Here is a 27,798-nt window from a genome sequence, read left to right on the forward strand (position 1 = left end):
CACTTGAACGTACATCAGTTTGATTAAAAACTACCTAAAATGACACAAACCACATTTCAGAAAATTTTATTCAACGTGTACATTGACTTGTTAGTTTGATCCGTGTCCCATCCGCTAACATGGAGGAGGCGGGGTTTATGACCTGTACTTCCGTTGATCCAGACGCTTTGGCTTGACTTGTGGGGAGCTGACATGTCGTCCATCTTTATTTACAGTCGGATTCAAACTGGTTCGGAAGCTTTGAATCTGTTCAGTTCACGAACAGTAAACATAAAAATAAAAGTATAAATCTCAGGTCTTTAACTCGTCTGTACATCGACTCAGCTCAGAAACTTTTCAAACAAGAAACACACAACTTCAGAATGTGATCACAAACAGTCTGAGGCTTCCAGTGTTCAGAATCCACCAGAAAACAGTTGCTGCTCCTTTACTTCACATCAGAGTCGAACTCTGAACTGAGAGAGCTGCTCTCATCGGTAATAAAAAAAAGAAAAATCCACCTGAATAAGGATTAGAAAACAAAACAGTTTTTACTTCCCCATAACTTGAATCATCCAGCAGCTGGAGAAACATCTGGAAGATCACTTCTGAACAGATATTTGAACATTTACAGACTCATCAGTGGCTGGTGGCTTTACTCAAAGTGAATTCAGTCTCCATGACGATAAGCCGGGGGGGGGATTAACCCCCTCATACTTTTTACACTTACTCTTCAAGTGGAGCCGTGTTCCCCCACCAGAGGCTTTAAATCAAAGGAAAACACAACCAGGAAACATTATTGAAAATAAAAGTACTGCTTTTAGGAAACCAGGAAATGATACAAAGAGATAATTGATTGGCTGAGTTTACAAATAGTTGAACAAAATGTTAAAAACTATAATTTATTTAAACCAAAGCTATTATGTTATTATAATTTGTCCTCGGTTGATGGTTCAGACTCAATCTATCGAGTTGTTCAGGCAACAGTCAAAACACTGAATCATAATTTTGAGGATGAAGATGTTTTGTAATATGGTTGAGTTTAACTTAACGATGAAATAAAGAAAATGAATAGAGGTGAGGGCGGAGCCTCTCGTGCTGTCTGGTTGTGGGTGTGGCATGTTGAGTTCATGGGTGGGGCCTACAAAGTCTTAGGGAGCTGATAGGTCGGATCGTCCAACCTCTGAATGTCCCTTCAGCAGGCCGAGCCTCACCACCACCACCCTCCTCTTCTTCTTCTGCTCCGACGCTTCATCTTCATCTTCATCCTCCTCATCCTCCTCCTCTCTCTGCTTTGCCTTTCGTTTGCCTCTCTCCTTCCTCTTCTCTTCCTTCCTCTGCTTCTTCGCCTTCTTCCTCCTCCTCCTCTTCTTCTCCTCTTTTTCCTCTGCTGCTTGATCCTCCTCCTCCCCCTCCCCCTCTTCCTGTGGCACTCCATCCGGCACCTCTTCCTGCTCCACTGCCAATTCTAGTTCCGCCTCCTCTTCCACTTCTTCTTCCTCCGCCTCCTCCTCCTCCTCCTCCTCATCATCATCATCCTCTTCTTCTTCATCCTCCTCTTCCTCCTCCTCCTCCTCTTCGATATCGTCTTCCTCCACATCTGACATCTGTTCACCTTTCATCTGTTCTTGCATCAACCTCGTCCTTTGTCGTCCATTTTGTGTTGACTGACAAAAACACAAACACACACAAACTTCAGAAATAAGACCTTGAATAAAGTTCCTAGAAAAGTATTGACACATTTAATCTGTAACAGAAAACAGAGCAACATTAGAATTCATTTGAATTCGGAGTTTTACTGATGAATGTTAGATCAACATTCCGTCTCTTTTAGCTCTTTTTCTTTGCACTACCAGCACCGCTGATCATGATACTCACTGTCTTCTTGCCGTTCCGGAGCCTGTGCAGCAGTAGCCTGACCGTGTCCTTGTTTTGACACAGTCCCATGGTGTTGAGGGCATCGAGAGCGGCGCCGGAGCAGCCCTGCAGACGGAGCTCCGCCCCCAGAGCAGCCTGCAGGAAGTTGTTCTTCCAGATGTTCCGAGTGAAAAGTGGGATGGAGAGCGCCACCACAGCGCGGCGCTCCAGAAGTGTCTGCGCCTGCTCCTCCGACAGCAGGCTACCGCACAAAAGAAGAACAGATGCTCATCAGACCGACAACCCACATCTGCTCAGATTTAGATTCACAGGCCTATGATGAAGTTCAAGTAGATAATATTAAAAAAGGTAATGAACCATCAGCAGAATTCCTTATTCAAGGCTCGAACGTAACTTACTGGCTGCTCTTGGCGAGGGCGTTGAGGTCAGGGAACAGCGAGCGGAGGCAGGTGGTGACGAGTGGAGCTTTCTCCTGGGCCCAGTTCAGACACCGGCGCCAGGGGAAGGAAGACAGCGGCTTCCTGCTCGACACCTTGTGATGAAAGGGGCTACCTGTCTGCCGCGACAGTAGCTTCATCTGCACCGCAACAGGGAATACACAACAAATAAAAACGTGCTTGTTATGAAGACTAAAGCGTTTTATCCTGAATGACAGGAGTGTCCGTCCTCACCTCCTCTTTCAGCTGTTTACACCAGAAGTCCATCATGGGCTTGCGGGCGCCTTTAGCAGACCAGAGCATCTTGAAAGCCGCCTTGTAGCAGGACTTGCTCACCAGCTGCGCCGCTTTGCTCTTCTTCCCCATCCTGCGGCCTTTCTTCTTCTTGTCTCTGCCGTCTGACTGCTGTCACCAAGCACATGATGATGTTTCAGGTATTTTGTCTTTCTGGACATAATGACACTCGTGTTGTATCAAGCAAAAAGATACAACTTCGGACTATTTACGTTTTGAAAAGGAAAAAGAGTTTGGAAACATTTTAAAACCCCAGATTGTTTTCTTTAATTGACTTTCAGGAATCTGGAAATGTTCTCCTTAGTTTTGTCATGAGATTGTCATTGAATAGATTGTCAGACAAAAACAATCTGGGGCAAATGTGGCAGAAACCTCATCATCTCACACACACACACACACACTCTCACTCTCACACACTCTCACACACTCTCACACACTCTCACACACACCCCCATCTACCTGTTTGGTGTCCGGTGGTTTCAGCCACACTGACCGCTTCCCGACTTGTTTGCGTTTGCATTTGCTCCGGATGACCTGCGCACATGTCTCGCAGAGGAAGGACCGGTCTTGCACCACCGTGTCCGGGAAGACCCAGTGCACGGTCTCCGGGGAGGTGAAGGTGTGCACCGCCCGGCGGTTGAAGCTGCGGCCGTGGCGCTCGAACAGAGACTTGCAGCAGGAGCAGTTGCTGTCCTCCGGCCACACGCTCCGCCGGCGGCTGCCGCGCTGCGGGGCCGGGGAGGCGGTCTGGGCCAGGAGAGAGGTCGCTTCCACATAGTTCCCCACGGGACAGTCCACCTCCGCACCCACGGCCGGTTCGGGGAGCTCTACCGGCAGAGAGGCAGCGGGCTGCAGCGGGGTGCCCTGCTCCTGCTCGGCCGGGGCAGTGAAGCCTTCCCCCGCAGTGACTCCGCTGTCACCCGCTGGTGTACCGGAGAAGGAGGGCGCCTCCGTGGGAGCAGAGCCGCTGTCCACGGAGTGAGCGTAGTCGTGCTCGTTCGGGTCGGACGAGGGGCCATTCTCCTCCGGGTTCGTCGCGGTCGCGGTCTCGCTCGACATGACGAGGATCTCCGGGTTGAGTCAACAGTCGAGATACGCAGAGAGAAAAACTCTGTCCGCGGTCATCGCTCCAGGCTAATGCGACATGCTAATGCTACAGGCGAGCAGCGGGACTTCCGGCGCGTCTCCGTGGAACCCGTCGGCCTCGGGGACACGTGCGTCCGCGTCCGTTTGACCCCAGAACGCGACGGACGCGGAGTTTAACGCAGAAGTTTCACCGCAACAGACGCAAAATACAGAAGCTGAGACCAACAGGACGTAACCGCGTATAAACAAAACGGCTTCCGGTTCCTGTTGAATGCGACGCTGCAGCTGCTGCCCCCTGGTGACGGGAGGTAGATGTAGTTTGTGCAGACGACGTGTTCTAGTTTGACATATTTCAAACTCCACATGTTCCTGTTTCAATGAGATCATGTGTTTGATCACTGTATAGATTATTACCTATAGGTTTGCACAGCTAAGCATGATTCTATGAATACTTGAAAGTGTGTATAAATACTCAATACTAACACTTTGTTAACTAAAGCTTAGGGTTGCGTCAAGCTTTTTAATATATTTTAATATTTGTGTTTTCTCTGTGTCCTCTAATGTTTTGTTTATTTTCTGTACACGACTACATTGTAAATCAGGCCTCACCCTCAATGTATCCCGGAGTTAAGATGAGGGTTGAATAAAATAAATCAATCATTCAGATCCTCATGTTGAATTTAATTATAATCATGAATAAATTATGACTGGTACTGATCAATAGAAACTAGATGGATAGATAGATAGATGGAGAGGACAGACAGACAGACAGACAGACAGACAGACAGATAGATAGATAGATAGATAGTACTTTATTTCAATAGACTTTATTATTTTAATATTCTACTTTATTATCCCAAGCTCTTTTGTTTACAGTCTATGATCCCAAGCTTTAAATAACTCTTATTTTGAAAATCTCCCCCTGCTTCCTGTGACTCAGTGTAAATAAACGAATCATCATGGCTGCCGCTGCTGAGGCTCAGCTCAGTGTCTCCTGCGGCTGAACCCTGCTGAAGCAGCGATGGATCAGAGGTGAGATTTTAATTTTTTATGAATTCACGTTTCCCACTGACGCTGTGTCTCTTTTCTGTGACGCGTCATGCTAACCGGCTAGCTAGCAGCTGCTAATGATGCACACAGAGGAACATCAGCTCATCAGCTGCTTTTCACATCGATGCCTGAATGAAGACAAACAATGGACACGTGTTTACTGTGTGACGCAGCTCGGCGCTGCACCAACAACCTGCGGCTCCACGGTTCACAGTTTGATTCCCTGAAGTCAGACACAGGTAGATTCAGGGTTCAGTGCAGAGACTAAATGAAAAGAAAACCTTTTAGAAAGCACAGTTTGAAATCAGTTTCAAGCAAAATAAAAGGTCAAATATAGTAGAATAGAAGAGGTTAAGTAAAACAGGAGAGATAATAATAATATATACTATATATAGAGCAGAAATCCCAGTTCCAAAGTGCTTTACAAGCAGGTCATAGGATCATGAGCACAGCAAAAGACCATCAGGCAGTTGGTTCCAGCCGCGTAGTTGATTAAAAGCTGCTTCTCCATTATTAGATTTGAGAATCTGTGGGTAGATCTGAAACCTGATGTGTATGTGACTGCAAATTTTAAATCTTTTGGACTGTGGACAAAACAAGCACATTGAAGATATCATCAAAGGCTCTGAGAAAACCCCGGATGCCATTTATTTCACAACTTTCTAAGACATTTTATGCAATAGACGATGAATTGTTTGCTGCATTGGGTTTGATCCGCTGTTTGAACTGTTGATGAATGAGGGATAAAAGCACCTACAGTTCCTCAGCCTTCTAACACACAGCCGGTGCACGTTGTAGCCACAGCTCATTAACATGCTGTGTTCGGTTCATTCATCAGCCACAGGAAGCTTCATTCATCTGTTTTGAATCTGCTTCTGAGAAAAGGGGGTCGACTGCTCCGCCTCCTGTTTCTCACTGGCCGCTGCTGTGTGGACACATCAGGACATCATGGAACGCAAGACTAATCAGCCGTATGATGTCTGGGCCGCGTTAACACTGCTGCATCCGCTGGCTGCTCATCACCATGGCAACCATTTCTCAAGCCCTCCGTCCTCTCGTTGCAGGTGTTGGTGGAAAAACGCAGAAATGATCTTCTGGACAGTTTGACCTGAAGAGAACCAACACAGGCTGTGTGTCACTCCAGGGCTGCAGATGGAGAATGGAGACCTGGGTCACATGGTGCGTGTTTGTCTCTGCTGCAGACATTTTCCCGAACTGCTGCTTTCTGTCAGCTCAGACTTTGGCCTTTGAACAATGTTTGAAGTTTGAAACATAACAGAGGCTTTTTTTATTAATTTATTTATTCTGGTACTTCTGTTTTTCTTGGTAGTCGAAGCTGAGGCTACATCCATGATACCATATTTTCGAACTCCGTCCACACAAACGTTTTGGCTCTATATCAGTTTCAATTCCCGTCCATACTAACACACCTGAAAACATGCATCACGTGACCACTCACGTTTCTTGCCTGTGTACACAGGAAGCATTTGGTGGTTAAATGCTGAAGTATTACTGATTGCTCAAATAATAGGTTGTCTCCCATGCAAGTAAATAGTTGTAAAATGTAGAGTTTAACTGCACAACAGCTGTTAGCAAAGACAACAGAAGAAAAAGCTTTTCATTGATTATTAATGTCGTGTTCTACACTGGTAACCGAGGCTAATGTCGATTGTTATCTTCAGGGAAGAGGTTCGTGTGATAGGAACCAATCAGCGAAGCTCTACGTCGTGACAAAATACCCAATCAGTAAGCGGCTGTCTGTTTTTCCTGTTTTCTCCAGATGGGGGCGCCAGTGACTCTGAACGTGGGCGGTTGTATGTACAGCGTGACTATGTCCACGCTGCAGCGTTATCCAGAGTCCATGTTGGGAGCCATGTTCAGCGGAGACTTCCCCACAGTGAAGGACTCCCATGGAAACTATTTCATCGACCGGGACGGTCCACTGTTTCGGTTTGTGTGTGTGTGTGTGTGTGTGGTGGGGTTATACATTTTGGAAAAAGTAAATCTACACCTAGCTGGTAAACTTAATATTAACATTTACAGTATGACATGCTAAATGTTAATGAGTGTTAGCATGTTACCAAACTACCACGATAAATGTTAGATTGGAAACCCTTGCCATTCTGAAGAGGCTCATCACCGGAGGCCTTCCTGAGTCCATTACAGGATACATCTTTATATCAGGATATATCTACAATCACCACATGTACAATGCAAACTATATATTTCTAAGCTACTTTTAAAGATTTTTATAGTCAGTTGGAACTTTAGCTCAGGTTTGAAGCCACATATGTAGTAAGGAAGTGAAGTGAAGAAGTATGAAGAGACAGACGCATCCTTTTGGTTTTTTCATAGGATTTGTTGACAGAACAACACTCACATTATTCTTTAACACAGGAGTCAACTAAACTTTCAGGAAATCCAAAACAAACTTTTCCCACCCTGATAGAGTTAGTATCTGTGTGAATGAACAGCAGCTCTCTCTCCCCTCCTGTCCCGACGTCAACTGACAGCTCAGAGTTTTACAGACTCATCAGCTCAGCAGTCCGGACTGATCCTGTCTCTTTCTGCTGTTTCAGCTACATCCTCAACTTCCTGCGGACGTCGGAGCTCACGCTGCCGTGCGACTTCAAGGAGACGGCGCTGCTCAGGAAGGAGGCTGACTTCTATCAGATCGAGCCCCTGCTCCACTGCCTGGGAGACCCCAGACCCGGGCTGCCCTACCCCACTGACTCTTATGAGGAGGTAGTGGAACTGTCCAGCACCAGGAAACTGTCTAAATACTCCAACCCCGTTGCAGTCATCATCACGCAACTCACCATCACCACCAAGGTCAGTGGGAACAGGATGGTCAGGCTTGTCTCATATTGTGTTGAGTAAATATTACAAGTTTGTTCACAGTTATTACACCTTATTATAATAATAATAATAATCTGTCACATGCTAATAACCTTAAGCAAAGTAGGAAAGGCTAATGTTGAGTGAGAGTTTCTGTTTATTGAGTATAAACAATTTAATATATGTAATTTTATAATATACGGCTTAAAAGATACAAATCATTTTTATTAGAACAGCAACACCAATAAAACAATATTAATAATTACTTAAATATATTTTGATCACTCCCTGTCCTTCTTCAGGTCCATGCAGTGTTGCAGTCCATCTCCAGCAGTTTCACAAAGTGGAACAAACACATGATGGACACCAGAGACTACCAGGTGTCCTTCACCTTCGGACCATGTGACCACCAACAGGAAGTCAGCCTGCGTGTCCACCTGCTCGACTTCATCTCCAAAGCTGTACGTGGCTTTTATCTCTCTCGCTGTGTGTGTGTGTGTGTGTGTTGTGTGGTATTTTTTTCCAGATGGGAAGTGCATTAAAATGAGGCCGGGTATTTTGGAGTGAAATTTGTCTTGGACTTTCCACTTTGGTTATTTTATCAACAAGAGACAGAGCAGATGTGCAACAATAACAGAATAATGCTTCATATGTAAATTGTTGCTCTACAACCAATTTAAACATAAAAATTTGGCATAAAATGTGTTTATGGTATTTAAATCAGGAATGTCAGTAAATATAAAATACCTGTATTTATCTATAAACAACAGTATCCGTTGTCCACAGCTGCTTTATACTATATTATCCTTCCATTCATTAAATCCCTGCAGCTATGTGGTGGCAACAGGAAACGGGTGGTGTGTGTGTGTGTGTGTGTGTGTGATGCTCTCAACCATTCAGACAATAATATGACTTCCTAGAGAATCTTCTTTTTATTTGTTGAGCTGTTGACAAGCATCATTATGTTTTAGAGCAATTAGATCATAGATTGTGTTTTAAAGATGGACGACATGACAGCTCCTCAAAAGTGAAGGCTGGCTGCAGTAAAGGTAATAAACCTGCCTCCTCCATGTTAGCAGATGGGGCATGGACCAAACCAAAAAGCCAAAGACCACATTAAGTTTTTCTTTTAATATGGTTTCTGTCATTTTAGGTAGTTCTTACCACACTGATGTTTGTTCAAGTGTTTTTTGTTTTTTTTGGTGCTATAAAAATGGGATGAAACATTATGATTGACAGCTGAGACTGACTCGTGATTAGTCTAAACTGGTACTGGGTGGACCATCGCTACCTCAGCTCCATCCACTGATGGCTACGGCACAGACTCTGGGTCCATACGCACAAGAGGGCAGTGGACATGTCTGGGATATTGTGGCTTCATTTCTGGATAGTGGGGGGGGGAGACACATCGTCCATCTTTATATACAGTCTATCAATGAGACCAGTGATGTGATGGGCTGGATGTGAATTTGTTTATCACCATACTTCCTGATATACACTCCACTTCAGCCGGTCCTTTAGCACTTGGCTCTGCTGCACCTGCATGACAGTTAAAATAAGACCGAGTGTGTAGAAATGATCTTGACAGAAAACGCTGCTTCGATGTCGATATCAACACTTAGAAATGAGACAGTTTTAGCTTGTGGACAACATTAAACAATTCATAGAGGTCAGTAAGTCTGACATGTTCAAGAGCTGATTTGTTACATTAATTCAGCATTTTCCACGTCATGGTTTAAAGTAAAATTATCACTTATATGATGACTGATTTGTGTCTTGTTATTTTCTAGGGTTTCGCAATACGCAACACACGTGTTCACCACATGAGTGAACGAGCCAATGAAAACACTGTGGAACACAATTGGACGTTCTGCCGACGAGTTCGGAAAGTTAATGACTGACGGATTAACCCGAGGGACGGACTGGACGTTACCATGGTGTCTTCACATAGACAGAGATCTGTTGGTGATGGTGGTTTTGTTGATATGTGTTGATGTTTTGCATGTTGTGTGTTTGTGAGTCTACTCAGAAGAGTTACTGTCAGGCTAGCACATTAGCTGCTTTTGGTACAATATCGTGAAGATTTAAACATAAATCTCATTTGCTTTATTATATACATACATACTGTATATACATATGGCTAATACAACAATGTTTTAGGAAATAGTGGGCTTTCAGGTTAGACTGTCTGAAGACGAATGACATGATGGCTTCCAAAAGTGAAGCCAAAATATCTTGATCGCTCCCTGGTGGCTGGTTACAACATAGGTCTTAAACCCTTCCTCCTCCACGTCAACAGGGAGGACATGGACCAAAGTACAAATCAGCCCTATCACAAATCTGTTATGTGTCAAAAACTATGAATGAATAATAATTGCAAATAAAACAATCTGAAAAATTATCATCTTGGTTTCTATTTTTCTTCTAAACTTCAGAATTCAACTTGTCTACTAGACAAGTGTAATGGAAAATGTTACCAATATACCACGCTTGTATTACCTCTGCTTGTGCATACTATTTCTCCGTGTGAAACTCAGAGCCACATATCTGCAGAATGCTCGTCTTCACCACCAAGACCTCGAGGAGGCCTTCAGCAGGTGTTTGTGTCTTATCCTCCTGGGATTTAACTATTCACTCAGTTCGCACACATAGTTCACACACACACACACACACAGACACATTTCTTCATTGTATCAACATAAAAGCATACGCCTGCAACTGTTTGTCATTCCCTCTGCAGAATGCTCATCGCACACTGTATGACTGTCGGACCTTCCTTGCAAGGAATAAAATCCTCTTAAAAGACTATAAGTCTCGAATCTCTTTATTTCAGAAGTCTCACAAGGTCAAATTTCCATCACACAAGATTAAGTATAGGTTCACTTTTTTTCCAGGCGTGTTTTAATGTCGTGTTACGTGTCAAACTTCTTTTTCCAGAACAGCAGCATGTTATCTAAAAATCACACACTGAGGGAGCAGTAAGCCTGCCTTGTTTGGTTCAGTGTAAACAAGCAAAGTTAGCATAATGAAAGGGATTCTTCTATTCACATTTACTCATTTGGCAAACGCTTTTATCCAAAGTGACAAACTGCGGGACAACGCTAAAGCTTTAGTGCAGTAGGAGACCTTTTAGAAGTGCGGAAAGTGTTGAATAAGACAAAGTGTGGGAGATGAGGTAGAGAAATGTACTGAAAGTGCACACTTAGTGGTAGTTTGGGTGTCAGAAGAGTAGGTGCTCTTAAGAAGATATGTGTCTTAAAGAGAATCTTAAAAATGAAGAGGAACATGGCTGCTCTCAGAGCATTTGAGAGGCTACCTCAATCCACCATCAGGGAACCAGAGATGAGCAAAGTCTGGAAAATACTGCAGGATCCCTGTTTAAAAGGGGTTTAAGTATATCTCTAGACACTCAACAGCATATTTAAATTCACAAATGGTAAATATATGCTGCTCTTCTGATCCAAATGTTTAAGTTTAGTTAAATTAACAAACAGGGCCGTCTTTGCTGCATAATCAGATTGACATACAAGATCCTGTTTTTTTTGCCATCTGGTTGAATTTCATTACCTGGTCAGACCCACAATTTAAAACCTTGCAGTACTGTGTGAATCAACACTGTGAAATGGCATCACTGTGTTGAGGCAGCAGGGATCCTGACAGACAGGCAAAAACTGCAAGGGAGTCGACTTTTACCACGACACAAAAAAACTACAACCAGCAAGATGCTTGTGTTCCCAGATCAGTTGGATAAATGATCTCTCTAGTGAGTTCTGAACAGAGCCCAGGAGGCATCGTAAACAGATGCCAGGTCAGCCTCAACTGGCTCCTTTGAATCAAAGGAGCAGCAACTGCACTTCAGGCTCTCAGAGCTCCTCACACTGCAGTTACTGGCTCCTTTGAATCAAAGGAGCAGCAACTGCACTTCAGGCTCTCAGAGCTCCTCACACTGCCACACTGTGGAGATAGCCCATTCTGGCTGTTTGAAAGATCGGCAGATTAGACAGTTATGCCTTCCAGCTCAGCTCCCTCTTCCCAACTACAGTCTGGTACAACTCCCACATTATTGCTGACACCACACCAATCATCTGACCATCCCCCGCTCGATCCTCCCCTCACCAGTGAACAAGTTCCAAGGTACTTACTCTCTTTCTCTTGGGGCACCAACTCACTCCGAACCCAGAGACATCAATTGACCATTTTCCAGCACAGAAGGTAGAACCCTTTCCAGGACCCCACCCAGAGACTCCAAGAACAGGGGTACTCTGAACTGCTGTAGTGCATAAACACAGCCTTATGTTTAGTAACTTGAAATTGCGTAAAGACAACCCTCTTGTTCGCTTGATCCCACAGTATATCTATAAATAAGAAGATAAACTTGAACCCATCAGCTATTGTCCGATGACAAATTGGCCTCAGAGGTGATTGGTCAATATTTTTAGTCTTCTGGTTTGGACAGTGGATATCTGGCCCAAGACTCTGTCTTCCATTTGCCGTAGATTGTTTTCAGTCCAACAATTCCACATGAGTCAAACGTTTCTAGTGCGGCACCACAGCCAATTCATCCATTATCTATACCACTAATCCTTTGAGGGTCGCAGGGGGGCTGGGGCCAATCCCAGCTGGCTCCCGCTGAGAGGCAGGGTACACTCTGGAGAGGATGCCAGTCCATCATAGACCATCCAGTCCATATAACAACCATGCTCACATTCCCACCAACCACCAATTGCGAGTCACAAATGATCCCAAGCTGCACATCTTTCGAATGGCAAGGGGAGAACACACAAACTCCACATAGAAAGACCCGGATCAGCCAGCAGGTTCGAGGTTGCTATGAGGTGACTGTGCTAACCAGGGTCCCACTGTGCCATTCCTGTGCCAAACATGAAAGAAACTAAATGATATATGACCTACAGGGCTCCGCTGGACTTTGTGTTTATAGCATACAAGAAATACAAATCTGGATGCTTTTTTATCTCGTGTCCAGATAATGTATGAGAAGAGAAGGATTTTGTGAGTTTATATGGAATACATTTAAATTGGATTGACATTCCTGATTTAAACATGATTAACACATTTTATGCCTACTTATGTCTGAATTGGCTGTAGAGCAACAATTAACATATTGAGCCTTATTCTGTTACCATTTACAGCCCAGCTGCTACTTGTGTTTGATGAATGTGCAGTCCCAACTACCACTGGTATTATTAGGGCCTGAGCAGCAACCACTGCGAGGACCCTGCCAACAACAGCCAGACACAAACCACTCCGGTTTCCATATCTTTTATTTGAGAACAGGCGCAAACATAAATTCATATAACCAAACCTTAATTTTAAACTCCATCCAAGCGTCTACCCTGCTTCTACTGAAAAAGTATTAATTCCTAATAGCCATGTGAGAAAAAAATTGTCTTTCAGTCACGCCTGTTAACCGAAGCTCTCCTCTTATAATCCGTGCACTTGGAAGTTGCTATGAAATTGTTTAGTTCCTTTGTAAGCCCCAAGGATCTGTTCAAAAATAGTTGACTTAAAGAATCAGTAAGTCAGTTTACTGTCACACTGAGAGCATAAAGGCAATGTCCACAACTTTTCGAATTGTCTTTTATTGTATATTTATTGCAGACATTTAGCAGGGGCAAAGCATAGGGCGTTGATTAAAATCTAATATCAAATTTTTGAAAGTAAAGGGTAAAATATCAAAGATAAAGATGAGTAAATGCTGTAAAAGGAGGAAAACATTATGAAATTTGGAGAGAGCGGCGGCTCGGCCGAAGCCGCGTGTCTTTTCCTACCAAAAGTCTGAATTCTGTTGAAAACTCCAAACTCAGTACAAAGTCCAAAAGTCCTCTTTATAAATCCAAGACTTGCGTGGTAGAGCAGGCAAAAGTGTCAACAGAGTAATGTCGCAATCCACAGCTCCATTGGCTTGTCTCTATGTTGAGATTTTAACTCCCCAGAATAATAATTCTAAGCTGTAGATCTACTCTGTAGAGACTTTCCCTAAGACAAGAGAAGACAGCATTATCTGTCTCTCGTCTGTATCTGGGAAGAGACTTCACCGGTCAGCACAGCCGCCGAAAATACAAAACCTCCATTCTTGCTAATTCTCTCCTTATATACGTTTTGATATTTGACCCGCCCACTTACTGGAACACTTTGTTCATTACTAGCTCTGATCCACACCCTGTCGCTGGTTACTGTTGCGCAACGCTAGTTCCTCTTTTACACAGAACTGTCCCTCTTTTCGGAACAGGGGAGTGGCACATCAACAGATTTAGCAGTGTTGGCAAATCTCACAGAATGTTCCAGTACACGGAGTGAGTGGAAAACAAGACAACAATACATTGAACTCATTTGACCTCAACCATTTAACCTCATTAATCATTACTTTTAAGAATTTACTTTTACATTTCACCAGAGGCTTTTAACTCTAATCACCCATGACCTCTTTTGCGACAATATATAAAATGAGTTAATTGCTAAAGCGCTTTAGCGACAAACACAAAAATTGGCATATATATGTATATATAAAGAAGTATCGACACCCTGGACATGTGCTGTATATAAGGACATTTCAAATGAAATTAGATTGACTCTCAAGCCCGATTATTTGAAGAGATATCTAGGATAATATATATATATATATATATATATATATATATAAGTAGTTAATTGCTAAAGCTATTTAGCCACAAACACAAAAATCGGCAAAAGCCCCGCCCCCGCCGTGACGTCAGTGTCTTGGGTAGAGTCTAAGTTGGTTTATTTATCGTGTTGTTATAGATTCAAACACATGTACGTTTATTTACTCAGCCGTTATATACACCAACGTCTGGTTTAAATATAAAAAAAAAAAATCTCGTTTTGTTTCTCTTTCAGAAATTATTTAGTTTGTTGTTATCCCCCTCGGAGCTGACAGAGCCCGCCCCCTGTCCTCTCTCTCCCCGGCAGCCTCCGCCTCTCCTCCCCGCTCCGTCTTCCACTCGGCTGTTGTTGCAGCCATTTTACTGTGGACCGTCGGCGCAGCGGCGGGAGGAGGATGCCGACGCAGCCCCGTTAAAAGGTAAATTCTGCCGCCACGTTCACCGCGTTCCCTCGTGTCGCTCGCCGCGGGGTTTCCGATCCAGCCAGAGGGGAAGCGGAGGAGAGTGGGGGTGGTGGTGGTGGGGGGGGGAGTCGAGCGGCCGCGGCGGCGCAGGCAGCTTCAACTCACGGCAAAGGTTGAGAGTGTTTGTCGCCGCCACTTCTCAAGTCCGTGAGAAAAATGGCGACGTCTTTCACCAAGCCAATGAAAGTTGTAAATGAGCCTCTGCGTGGAGGCTACGTGAATATTTAGCTGGCTACAGTTGAACAGCACCTGGAAGCAATTTGAGCGTTATTGGCGCGTCCATGTGGGGGCGCTCAAGAGCCAGCGAACCATTCAGGATTGCGCACATCTCGTAGCTTAACCCTCATTTGCTAGGACGTTTTCCCAGCATGTCAGATTTGTTTTTTAAACGAGTTGACCTTAAGTGTGTTTTCTTTGTTCTCTTTAGTCGAGTAAACAGTTAGCTTGTTTTGTCAGATTAGCTGCGAGAAGAATCCTCACGAATGTCTTCCTTGTGTGGCATCCACAACTTCGTAACTCGTGAGTTCTCCGGAAAGCTGCGAGTTCCCTAGTTATGACGTTTTTAAGAAATTGTGTAATTCGTGGAATGTTATTTTTTAGTCGATATATTAAGTCTTATAGTTTTTATTCTGACTTGTGTTATGCGTCTGAGGAAACTTCCTATGTCTCTGGTTTTATCCGCTTTTATTATACCTTTGTATTTCCATCATTACGTTACACGCTAGCTAGCTTACTTTATGGTTAGCCTCTGTGGCTTCACCGACAACAATGTTGCCTGGCAACGACTTAACCCTGTGTACACCAATCAAACTCAAATCATAACGCACAAGTTCTGTTTTGAAGGCATCGCATCTGGTGATCTTGTGCGGTCGCTGTTGAAGGCTGTATGGGCGCTATCAAGACCTGGCCGCACCATGATTGGATGAACATTTACTAAATGCCAGTGTGCGCTGGACGAGTCATCAACAGCTGAACATTTTTATATAAAAATACTAACTTGTTTTCTGACGTATAATAAGAGATAAAAAAAGCATTAGTATGCCAAATCATACCCTGGACATAAGCGGTATACAACCCAAAAAGGCAATGCTAACTTTCATAGACTCTAGTAATGCAATTCCATAACAACGTCATATTGATATTTTATTGTTTCTCTAGCCCCATTGTTTGCGGAGGTATCTATGGAAATGTGTTTTAAGTAGGGCTATAACAACTAATCAAACAAATATTTGGCAATACATTTCATCATGGAGTAGTTGGCTCTTTGTCTTAATGCACGGCACACCCTGTGGCAACGTCTCCGGAGGTGGTGATGTTGGATAATACAAGTCCAGCACCGGGTCAGATTCTAAGTCCAGACTTCTATTCCAACACGTAAACGTCACAATTACTGGAGTCCCAGTATTGTTCAGAAGAATTCACTGGAGATGATCAAAGTTCTTTCACAAGAGATAAACCCGAGCTGGCTCCGGAACCTAAACCTCGGTACTCCTGCTTACATAGCCCAAGCTCGCCTCCTATCAGGTGGGTTTCTCCACCTCCATTTTAGTTTAAACTTGTTGTTTTATCCCCAAAATAATGGTGTCTGTCTCCCCCTACTGGCCCTTATGAGCCAATTTTATTGGTGTCAAACCTAGACATGTCCAGACTTGCCTTAGACACCAATAGTTCTGCGGGGTCCTGGGTACTTCCAGGCGGCTGGGGAATCTTGTCAGACTGACTTGTTGACTCCATTATGTTTAGGAGACTTCAGACGGTATTTTTTTTAGAACTTAGTATATATGTTACTAGATGCATTTATAGTACAGGGTGTACTGTATCTTTAACACAGGGTATATTTAATAAGAGCATTCCACGCACAGAGTAAACATTTAACAAGGTTTTTCACAACAGTGAGAGCCGGCCAGCTAGCACCGTGTCTTGTGTTGCTCTCTTGATGATGCCGTCTCCTCTTCGGAGTACATGTTTAAAAATGGTGGAGACGAACATCACAAAAAATCCTGTGGATACGACATTAAAGCCCTCAAAGACAACTGTTAGCTGCAAATGCGCAAAGCTGATTTTTCCTGGCCTGGCAGCACAACATCACAAAAGATATCTTTGTTGACCTTGACCTTTGACCTGTCAGCTCCAAAAGTTAATCATTCAGAGATACCCTACAAAGTAATATTCTCTCCCTCCATGTGTTGTTGACGAATTTTGTCCATAAACAGACAGGTTAACAAAAACATGGCTTTGTCCGTGTGCTCTGTAATTCACTATTAACTCAGGGACAAAACTGTATAGTTATTCATGAGAGAGAGAAATGCATTCAAGGCCACAACTGCAGCTGAGACCATGAGGTCTGACTATCTGCATGGACGGTAAAAATGTTACGGTCCATAGTGCACGCAGTAGTTCACGGTAGTGCGATAATGCAGTAACTTGCACACAGACACACTCTGTCACGTGTTATCTTAAATAGCGCTGCACACACAAATTTAGATCTTTCTGTTATAAGTGTAAAAATGTTTTGGTTTATTATGATACTGTAGCGGGTTAGAAAATGGTGGGCCGCCACAGTCTGCATGATTAACAGGAAACACTGAACACTATCTCCCCTGTTTGAATTTGTCCAGGCTAGTGTCTAGAACATCCACTGCCAGTTTGCCAATACAGAGTTGTACCAACCTAAAGCTGAAAACCTGATCCAGTCAGCAAGAAGAATCCCCGGTTAGTAGGACGACCGAATTGTTCCATAACCCAGCAGACGGTTGTAAGAGCCAAGAACTTCTGCTTTAGCTACTAGCTTTACGTTTTTGTTCTTTGCTTCAGTTCATTGGGTAATGGTCGCCCTTGTTGTCGGCATTTGTTAATTTGTCTATAGTTCAGGGCAAAATGTCTTTCTCATTCTTTGAAAATATTTTGTGGGTTATCTCCTTCTCTGCATTGTTCACATATTCTTCACGGTAACATGGAGGGCACATTTTGTTGTCATCTTATCAACTGATTGTGGATGTTTGCTTTGAAAGTGGTCTTGCATTTTGTTTGTTCTTCTGCTATATTTACGGGCCCGAGCAGCAACAGCTGCAAGGGCCCTATTGGGATTGCTTGGATTATTATTAGGACCTGAGCAGCAATTCATCATTGAAAATACTCTATATTTTTATGCCTCTGCTCGGCCGACAGCCAGTGGCCGAAGACATTATGATTCTTCGGTTGTCCATCTTTCCGTCCCATTCTTGTGAAAGTGATATCTATAGAATGCCTTGAGGAAATTTCTTCAAATATGATACAAATACTCACTTGGACTCAAGGATGAATACAATTGATTTTGGTGGTCAGAGGTCATGGTCCTATGAATTTACGTTGATGTGAATGCAGTATATCAGGAATGTCTTAAGTGAATTTCATTATATCTGGCACAAAGATTCACTTGGACTCAAGGATGCCCTGAATAGATTTTTTTAGGTCAAGGTAACCGTGAGCTCAAAAAGCACATTTTCTGCTTTGCGACATCTCCGGAAGGCCTTGAGGGAATCCTTGACAAACCTGGCACAAACATTTACTTGAACTTAGATTTAATTTTGGTAGCCAAAAGTCACGGTGGCCTCATGATGTATGCTGATGTTTTTCTTAAACTTGATTTCAGCTTCAGGGAATGTCTTCAAACTTGGTACTAAGGTTCATTCGGAATCAAAGATGAACTGATTAGATTTTGGTGCCTGGAGGTCAAATGTCAAGGTCACAGTGCAGCACTGAAGAGTACAGATTAGAATGGACATGCCTTTTTACACTTCTAATACTGTCAAAATATTGCTAATGTTGTGGTTTGTGTTTTGATGTTGAGGTTAGTACAGCTCTCACCTTCTCTTGCACTCTCTCTTACAAACTTAGTGATCTATCTGTCACAGATAAGCCATCGGCGAGGCTGGTAGATAGCCCACCACATCAGTAGCCAAGTGGTCCATCAAACCATCCATAACATTTTTAGTCTCATGAGCATGGGGGAGATACCAGGAGACCGGCCGTTACACAAGGAGAGCTGGAAGGGCATCAACCAAGCAGCAGGGCCGGTATCTGCTCCTTTATGTGAGGATGAACAGGAGGAGCACTGCCAGAGCCCTACAAAATGACCTCCAGCAGGCTACTGGTGTGCATGTGTCTGACAGCTAGGGCTGGAGTTCCTCTAGTAGGCCTGTGCTCACAGCCCAGCACCGTACAGCTTGATTGGCATTCGCTAGAGAACAGTGGAATTGGCAGATCGGCCACTGGAGCCCCGTTCTCTTCAAAAGATGAGCAGGTTCACACTGAGAACATTTGACAGGGGTGAAAGAGTCTGGAGACGCTGTGGTGAACGTTATGCTGCCTGTAACATCATCCAGCATGACCGGTCTGGCGGTGGGTCAGTGATGGTCTGGTGAGGCATATCCTTGGAGGGTCGCACAGACCTCCATCTCGTAGCCAACGGTACCCTGACGGCTGTTAGGTACCGGGATGAAATCCTCAGAGATTGCCAGACCTTACGCTGGTGTAGTGGGCCCTGGGTTCCTTCTGGTGCAGGACAATGCCCTGCCTCATGTGGCCACAGTGTGTAGGCAGTTCCTGGATGACAAAGGCATTGAGGCCATTGTCTGGCCCTCACGTTCCGCAGGCCTGAATCCAACTGAGCACCTATGGGGCATTATATATCGGTGCATCCAATGCCGCCAAGCACCGCCACAGACTGTCCTGGAGCTCACTGATGCCCTGATCGGGACTGGCTGGAGATCCCCCAGGACACCAATCCGCGGACTCATCAGGAGCATCATGTCCAAAGTGTCCTATCACAATAAAGGCAAAAGAGAGAGTTTGAGGCAGAGCTGTGAGGTTGATATGTAATCTTCCAACGTTAACTGCTTGGAAATCAGCCAGTTGCACCAGAATTACCAATTTAGCATTTTAACTGATTGCTAGAATGTTGAACAATCTCATTTTTATGCCTCCATGAGCTTTACCTTCAAGTACATCACAGCAATATTTCAAGGTCGTTAATTTAAGTGGGAGCTCCAGAGATTTCATATCCGAGCAGCAGTTTGTACTAACGGTGAAACTATGACGTTAGACAATGATATCTAACATACATACATTTAGAGATTTTGATTTTAATAATAATTGAATTCCAACAGTAACTTAGACTGGATCTGGCCACATGTAATTCTTAGTGTCTCAGCTCATCGTTTATAAGGTAACAGACCAATCACAGGCATTTGTCAGCTTAGTCAGGTTGAAAATTATGTCATTGTTTGAAGTTCTTGGATAATTGGAAACTCATGCATGTAGCTTATAAATTGTGACGCTCCTCTTTAATCTCTCATCTGTAATGTTTCTGCTGCTTTGGTTCATAACAACAATGACAGAAAATTGTTTGTAGTTTCTGCCATCAGCTCTATCTGAGTCAAATCACAACAGGCATTATCTCAAGGCACTTTACATAGTAAATGCTCTTGGGGGATGGAGCCATTGTGGCGACTTCCTGCCAATACATGCACTCGACCAACCGTGAGTCTCAGCTGTTGAAATGAGTACTTGGACAGTGTGATATAAGAACTACCTGAAATGACAGAAACCGTCTTTGAGAAAGATTTATTTGACGTGTAATTTGACTTTTTGGAGAAACTTTGGCTTCACCTTTGGGAAACAATCATGTCGTCCATCTTTATACAGTCTATGGTTATCACAATAGTCCAGAGCAGGACACTTTGATTGGTTTGTCTTTATGACGATTGTGCCACCACCAAGCTTTAGACACTAGTCAGGTGTTAAAGCAACGCACAGTTCAGTCTTTCGCTTCGGTGCCAGCTCGGTTTTATTGTACATTTTAAACTTGCAGTAAAAAAACTGTTCTACCTTGAACTAAAAACACTGTTAATTTGTGACTCTGAATCAAATGGTGGAGGGTCTGCACTTATCTGACCCCGATGAAGACTTTTCTCCCACGCAGTGTTACACATCAATGACGCAGCATCAATAATGCAGTCTATCCAAAGTTGTCAATCAGAACCCCAACACACACAACAACTCACACTCTAAACCCCACAACCCCCCCGGCCCTCACCCTCCACTCATCCCCCTTCAGTAATGTAGAGAGTTCCTGTAAGCGTTGCACAGTCATGGTGAATCATGGGAAGTTGTCTTGTTTGCAGTCGCAACATGGAACCTGTCCTTTGTTTTTCTCTTCCTTCTTGTCTGTCTCCTTTCTCGTCGTCTTTCTTTCCTCCTTTTTGTGTCATTTCCCTTCTTCCTGCCTTTCTCTGTGACTAACTTTGACTAACATTAAAATATCCATCTTATTCTGTTTGATCTGTTTAGCACATTAGATCAACATCTTTGTGTAATCCTTAAGATGTTTTCTCACCACAATAGAAGAAAGAATGGAGATATCCCAGTCGGAGGAGACATGGCACAGCTGTTGGTATTCCTTGTGTCAAAAAAGAAAATTCAGATTAAAATGTATAAAGTAATCAGCACCTTAGGGCTTTTGCACTTCAATGGCCATGCAAATAAATGGCACAAAATTGTGAATGATTCAGAGGCGGCCTTCAACACGTCTGACTTTTCACATCGTGACGTGACGTGATAGCAAAAACGTTAAGGATTTTTTCTTTTATTTCATCTCGGGAAAAGAAAGACAGGATCATGTGATGATTATCTGGTCCAATTACTATATTTAATTTTGTAAATTACAATATTGATGAAGAGGAGTTCTTTCTTTAATTTGATTTTACAAACATCCTGTTTTTTACTGGTGGTGCTGCCGGCACCTTGGTAATGATGATAACCATTAGTTTGAACCTAACATATTAGCATTGAAACGCATGTTAAACAATCTAACATTCCTAACCTTGTGCTGTGACTCAAGGACGGATGCTTAAAGGAGTTCAGAGTGATGGTGCTGTAACTGGTGGCAGTTCTTGTTTGTAGCACTGGTGTCACTGAAGTGAGAAAAATTACAAATTCTTCATGTAGGTTGGCTGCAGTTCGTAACCTGATACGGTGATTTCCAAAATGGAAATAAGGACACTTATTCTTCATAGTTTTGTGTCTTTATAATAATTTTTACCTGCATGCTTTAAAGGGGACATAGCATGCCCATTTTACCACAAGTTGATATGGTTCCTTGGGGTCTTAATGAAATGTCTGTAACATACTTTGGTCAAAATACCACAAGGATCATTTAAAACAGCTCCTTTTTACCCTGTATAAAACAGCCCTCCACAGAGCGACCTATTTTGAGTGCCTGTTCCTTTAAATGCTAATGAGCCAGCTCCCCCCTCCCTCCTCTCCCCCCATGATTTTAAACGATATAAATTACATATTTTATATGATATAAATGATCAAATATGCATCCCATACTTTGTATTCCCTTCTGTTGTCCTGGAGTTTTAATTTTCCCTATCACATAATTAAATGTCCCCTCTGCCCATCCACTACAAGCACACAAGCAGACAGACAGAGAGAGAAAGAGAGAGGTGGGGGGGGGGGGGGCTATGAAGACCATCATTTACCCCCGAACCCCGACATTCAACGGGTACAACAACAAGCGGAGAAAGCCGAATCGCGGGCTGACCTTATATATACAGTCTATGGGGCTGACCAGCGCGGAGAAATACACTGCTGGCTGTGTGGCGTTGACACAAATTCCAGCTCACGCATGGGAGAGCGAGCGGTCGCGCCCGAGCAGCTGCTGCAGCCTCCCAGTCCCAACGATCCAGACAAATGCCACATGTGAGTGAATCGCGGGCTGACCAGCGGAGAAATGCGAGTCCCGTGTGAACAGCCAGGCGGCTGCGTGCTTGGGAACGGCGCTGCGCTGCCTCGCAGCCTCGCTGCGTCCGGTGTAAACCCGGCGTAACGAGTGTGGGGGGGCGGGGGGATGAGGTGGGGGTGGGCCAAGACCATGTAGGGAGACTTCCAGTGCCTTGTTACGACACAATACACAGGAAGCTCATTCGAGTCACTCAAGCATGACGTTTCTGACTTAGAGGAACCATAACAAAACGCGCGAGTGGTTTTTTTCCAGAGTTTTTGGGTTGGTAGACATGCCAGATACCCACATTAACCTGTAGAAGCACTAACAAAGTGGAATTTGCATGCTATGTCCCCTTTAAATACAATTTTATATTTGGCAGTTTCCCTTTGCGAGACCTTGAACAACCTTGTCAAGCTTTCTTCTGGTGGAGGAGGATCCCAGGGTTTGGTTTCTCCAGTCCCAAAGGTCCTGGAAGCCTCGGCAGCTAACGATGCTCATTGTGATTAAAGGTATAAAGGCCCACGCCTTTTATACCTTTAATCACAAAGGGGGAACTGAGCGAGGGCCATAGTGGCTTCTGCTGTCAGCTCAGAGTAATGAGCCAGCTGCGGTCATTCCCTCAGTAGGTTTGGAGCTTTAGTGTTTCTTTTTATTCGCTGGGTTGCTGTCAGCTGGTCTGATCATGTGAGGTGTCTGATTACCTGTCTGCTGAAAGCAAACTAGCTTGTTCTCTGAGCATTAATCCACCCAATGAAAATCTCCACCCTGTGTGTTCAGCAGTACAGGTTCATTCATCACATTTAATGAGGAGCAAGAAAGTCATTGGTCAGACAAGCAGCTGAATGATTGTGATGATAGAGAAATGTTCAGAAAAGACAAAATGTGTAGAACATGTTTGCACTGGGATACATTTAAGTGGAACTCCGTAGAGCGCATATCAATGCCAGCAATGGTTTTCCTATGAAACCACATTTAAATCTTCTAGATCTGGATTCCCACCAACTTGCTTTTATATAGATCCAGGCAGTATTCTAGAGAAATTGGTGAAAAGGTTTTAAAAAATCCACTTTCTCCAGAAAAACACAATCCTCTCCTCATTCCACATCCACCCCAAAATTAAACAAGTTCTTTCTTGCGCCATGTTCCATTCTTGCAAGTTTTGTTGAAATCCGTTAAGTAATTAAGTAAGTAAGTAAGAAATCCCCCAGCATTTTTATTACTTCTGATGACAAAGTCAAATTTGCTGGGTGATGAATTACTGCTGTGCACTGCACTGGAGCAGCAAGATTATTCATGCTTTTCCTTTAAATTTGAAAAGGACTGCCTATTGCAGGTTTAGCATAAGTTATTTTTTATCATTTTTAAACTGTCTCCATTTGATTTGGCTTTTTGTTTTGATTGTTTTCGATCTGGAAAAGCAGACAAACTTTACTTACTTTTGAAATACCAGTTTTCCTTTCATCTCATTCAAAAACGGGCATCTAACAAATATAAGGTTGCATAGCAAATACTCTAGACTTAAGAGCAGTTCCTTAGTAACCAAATGCTGTTTTCTCTTAACAGGACTACAAACATGGCTGACGCGGGGAAAGGTCCCGTGGTTGGCCGGCCATTGGCATATGCGAATGAAGAGCGTAAGGCTGTTCATTCCTGGTCCCGGATCTCGTCAGCAGGGCACAACGTCCTTCTGGATGCTCTTAAGATCCTCAGTCCAATGTCCCATGACTTCTCGTGCACGGAGGAGTTAGTCACCTTCCTTCAGGAGCTGAGCGAGGAGGGCCACAAGCCCCTTGTGCTGAGCAGCAAGGACGTCTACAGATATCGCTCCTGCACAAACCAAGTCTTGACTGTAGACATGCTAAAGCCACCCAACAAGAACGTTAGACCGACAGCCAAGAGAAGGGGAAGGAGGCCCATGACCAAGAAGAGAGAGGTACACCCATCCTGGAACACTTCTGAGAAGAGCATCCCCATAATTCAAGGGGTCCGCCCTCCAGAGCTGCTAGTGGACCATCCCACCATTGTCTGCAGTAGGACCCCCATTCAGACTGCAGAGACGTCGCGGACACTGCAGGTGCAGCCATGTCTCAGACTGACCAACATTGAAGGCCTGTCGGGATTCCACACGGCCAGACTCCAGATCCACACTACCTGGAACTCGTCCTCTGAGGCACCCTCTGTTGCATTTTCACAGCAACAGCACCCTCCAATGCTTTCAGGAATACCTTTGCAGCCTTCTCAGAATGGTGGCGGGGCGTCCACCAAAGCCGTGGCCTTGTTTAGTCAGAAGAGCCTGTCCTGCCCTATCCGACTTGATGGTGCCCTCATTGGAGATTCGGCACCAGTCTTCTACGCTAATGGTGTGGCGTTTCCACAGACTCACACAGAGCTGACCAGCAATGGCTTCCACAGGGACAATCAGGGCACCAAGGAATTGAACATCCCGGCCCGGCAGAGAAATGGCTGGAAGGACAAGAACAGTTTTAGACAGAAAGTGATAAAGGTGGACGACTCTCGGTCGGTAGCCGAGGCTCGCCGAAAAGCGCAGAAGATCCTACAGGTCAATCTTTCGCCAGTGATTCAGATCCAACCTCTCAATCACGTCTTGAGAGACTTTAGATACCAGAATAAGTGACAGTTCCCCCCAAACCCATACACATTGTGTCCTAGCAGATGTTAGTGTTTTCCATTAGCCTCTACCTGGCTGAGCCCCAGTGTTCATAGCAGACATCATACATGGGTCGTTGTGATCTCTGCTGAGTGTTGGAGGTCAAGAAGTTAGTCTTATTGTGGAAGTTCTGTTTCCTGACAGGTGCACCCGGGATAGAAAGGCGTTTGAATTCGGATGATGCTTTTTCTGGGAAATGTCAAGTGGACGAATGCTGGTACATTGTCTCTGTCCACAGAATATGTTGTGTTGACAATTAAAGTGTACGACATACACAATGCTAAAGCTAACCATCATTCTGCCCAAGTCAACTGGCAACTAGCCAATGTTTGGGATGACTTTATGGACACAGCTTTTAGGGCAAAGGGGAATTTTCTGCCCTTTCAACGAGGCACTGGGTGTGTTCAAAGAGCGTTAATGCATTTACAAGTGAGTTGAAGTCCAGCACCATTTGTTCCAAAGTGTTTTTAATTGCAGTGCTTATCAACAGTGCTCTCGCTCTGTCGGGCCCTATTTTACATAGCAAAGAAAGAATTAATGGCAGAATAGGACGATCCCACTTCACACCCAGATAGCTGGTGGATGAACAAGGCGGGTATGCAAATTCTTCAGACAAGCAGATGTGATGGTTGGTTGGTTCTGGGATAACAACTAAACTTAACTTAAAGGCGGGGGTTTAGATTGTCTTCCTTTTTTGTATTTTTGTTGTTTCCACTGGAAATCAAGAAGGCTCTTGGAGCGAGCAGAGCAGGGAATCAAACCCATGGCACACAGATTGATACCTGGATGAACCACAAAGTGCTCCTTTAGTTTATCTTACCAAAAGTACAGATTGCAGAGTATTTTTGACTGTTGGGAATATTTGATGCCAGGAACCAGTTCTTATTAAAACCCAAATTTTGCTTTAATCTCAAAGGCGTTTGTTTTCTCAATATTTATTTGATCTCAGAATATCTTGATTGTGTTATCAGAGTTTCTTCTCCACATTGTTGCTTTTCGGTCAAAAGTATAAAGTGGAAGAACATGAAACACGCGCTGCTTGTTCCTGATACGTTTTTTGCACTTCACAGGCAACTAAGGTCAGTCGGACATTTGTTTGGCTGATATATCGGTGGTAAAATTTGGTTAACTTGAGCTTCAGGCCTTTTTATTTCCTCTCCATTTAAATTTGAAACTGCAGCACATGGATGTTTTATCTTCCATCAGAGTTGCTGCCGAGAATTGCCCAACAAAGTCTAGGTTATGGTTTCTTGAATTCTTCTGCTGAAGATCCGACTGTTGTGACTCTTCTTAAGATTAAAAAAGCACTTTGTGATTTCACTGTCACTTGTGCCAGATTCTGAAAGTCTTTAGTATTTTTATTTGCTGCAGCTTGTTGAAAATATTCCCTCAAATTTAGTTTCACTTTCCGTGAAACTACACTGGTTTTTGGTACTGGTGCTAACTTTGCCATGTTGGTGCCGAATGAAGTGACTGGCACTAGAATGTCCTCCTGTTTCTCCTCTACTGGTTCAGATTAAAGAGCAATGACTTCCTGTGAATTATTCTTTGAGGGACTGATAGTTCGGCTGCCCCCTGCAGGTTGGGATGAGAATGCCAAACCGCCTCGTGTGCTTTCCAAAGGGTTTCTACTGTGAGGAACCACCTGAAACCATGTTCATGTTATCATCTGTGAGAAACTCTGTGTTGCCCTGAAAAAATGAGTTTGAGATGTTTGGGTAAAACCACATTCCAGAAGATTTTGGCATCGTAAACACATTTTGATGAAAAAAAGATCTAAACTCTTGGTCCACATTTTCTGGAGCCTTTCCAGATCTCCAGCAGATAAAGGCTCTGGAAAAAGTCAGCAAGTAAGTTGACCTTGATGTAACATTGAGTAACTCAACAGCCAAATTTGTCGATGTCCAGATATAACAACTAAATCAACATTAGGTCAGTGAATCTTGAAAGTTCGTGTTTCAAAAATCATGAAGTCGACACCATACAAAAATAAAATTGATCTAAATTCCGGTCACAAAGAATGAATTTGATTCGGTGAGGAAACCTGCTTTCAGTTTTGAAAACAGTTTTCTTGAATAAGAAAACAGTTCCTCCGTTGAACCTGACACCAGATCAGTGTTTGGTGCTCAGCTTGAAAAGCTTTTTGTATGTCTCTGTTCCGGTGAATTCTAGGTTCTGGAGGAGGCTCTTGGTCTCCTTGTGTCCTTCTGTCTTCACGCAGCCATGTTCACGTCCTCCACCAATTCCCTTTTGTAGGTCTTCTTTCCGTTAGTCCTGTTTGTGCAACACTTGTATGATATTGTATTTCCTACATGATCTTTGAAAACCTTTTGTTAAATAAATAAAAATATAAAAAAATAATTTGCACAATATTGTCCTCAGATACATTTTCCAGAACATGTTGACCTCAGCAGGCCCGGTGCTGAATCGGATCTAAGGCCGAGAACGATATCACGTGATCAGATTGTTTATTTTCGAGGACGTCTGACTCAACAAGCAGAAAGTTGTGTCATTGGGCCGTTGTTGAGCATCTGGGGAATGAATAAACTTTCTCTGTCAGACTTTGACCTTAGTTTAGCAGTTATGTTGTTAAAGCCTCCAAACAGCTATTGTCTGTTTGCAGCTAAACTTCAATGCTAAGAGTCGTCAGCTTTCATGTTCAAGAACTTCTTAGGTTTCAGATCTTTAGCTA

The 27,798-nt window shown here is 43.7% G+C and overlaps 3 protein-coding genes across 4 annotated transcripts; 2 read left to right on the top strand and 1 right to left on the bottom strand.

The window, feature by feature from the left end:
* Positions 1–50: 50 nt before the first annotated feature.
* On the bottom strand, positions 51–3,953 carry LOC118105289. 2 transcript variants are annotated; one of them, XM_035152862.2, is made up of 5 exons: positions 3,048–3,953; positions 2,529–2,696; positions 2,256–2,434; positions 1,858–2,098; positions 51–1,646 (listed from the first exon to the last, which is right to left on the bottom strand). In XM_035152862.2, the coding sequence occupies exons 1-5, from the start codon at positions 3,645–3,647 to the stop codon at positions 1,131–1,133; spliced, it is 1,704 nt and encodes a 567-aa protein (XP_035008753.2). In that variant the 5' UTR covers positions 3,648–3,953; the 3' UTR covers positions 51–1,130. The 2 variants fall into 2 exon arrangements, with proteins under 2 accessions (XP_035008753.2, XP_035008752.2); XM_035152861.2 differs by having other exon boundaries at positions 2,529–2,699.
* A 599-nt stretch (positions 3,954–4,552) lies between these two features.
* On the top strand, positions 4,553–9,963 carry kctd6a (potassium channel tetramerization domain containing 6a). The gene is made up of 6 exons (XM_035153002.2): positions 4,553–4,706; positions 5,789–5,903; positions 6,505–6,674; positions 7,304–7,556; positions 7,865–8,023; positions 9,353–9,963. The coding sequence occupies exons 2-6, from the start codon at positions 5,877–5,879 to the stop codon at positions 9,461–9,463; spliced, it is 720 nt and encodes a 239-aa protein (XP_035008893.1). The 5' UTR covers positions 4,553–4,706; positions 5,789–5,876; the 3' UTR covers positions 9,464–9,963.
* Positions 9,964–14,493: 4,530 nt separating this feature from the next.
* On the top strand, positions 14,494–27,467 carry ccdc71 (coiled-coil domain containing 71). Its single transcript, XM_035152463.2, has 2 exons — positions 14,494–14,622; positions 24,002–27,467. The coding sequence occupies exon 2, from the start codon at positions 24,012–24,014 to the stop codon at positions 25,071–25,073; it is 1,062 nt and encodes a 353-aa protein (XP_035008354.1). The 5' UTR covers positions 14,494–14,622; positions 24,002–24,011; the 3' UTR covers positions 25,074–27,467.
* Positions 27,468–27,798: the final 331 nt, after the last annotated feature.

This window comes from Hippoglossus stenolepis, chromosome 3 (assembly GCF_022539355.2).
Source record: "Hippoglossus stenolepis isolate QCI-W04-F060 chromosome 3, HSTE1.2, whole genome shotgun sequence".
NCBI classification, from domain to species: domain Eukaryota; kingdom Metazoa; phylum Chordata; class Actinopteri; order Pleuronectiformes; family Pleuronectidae; genus Hippoglossus; species Hippoglossus stenolepis.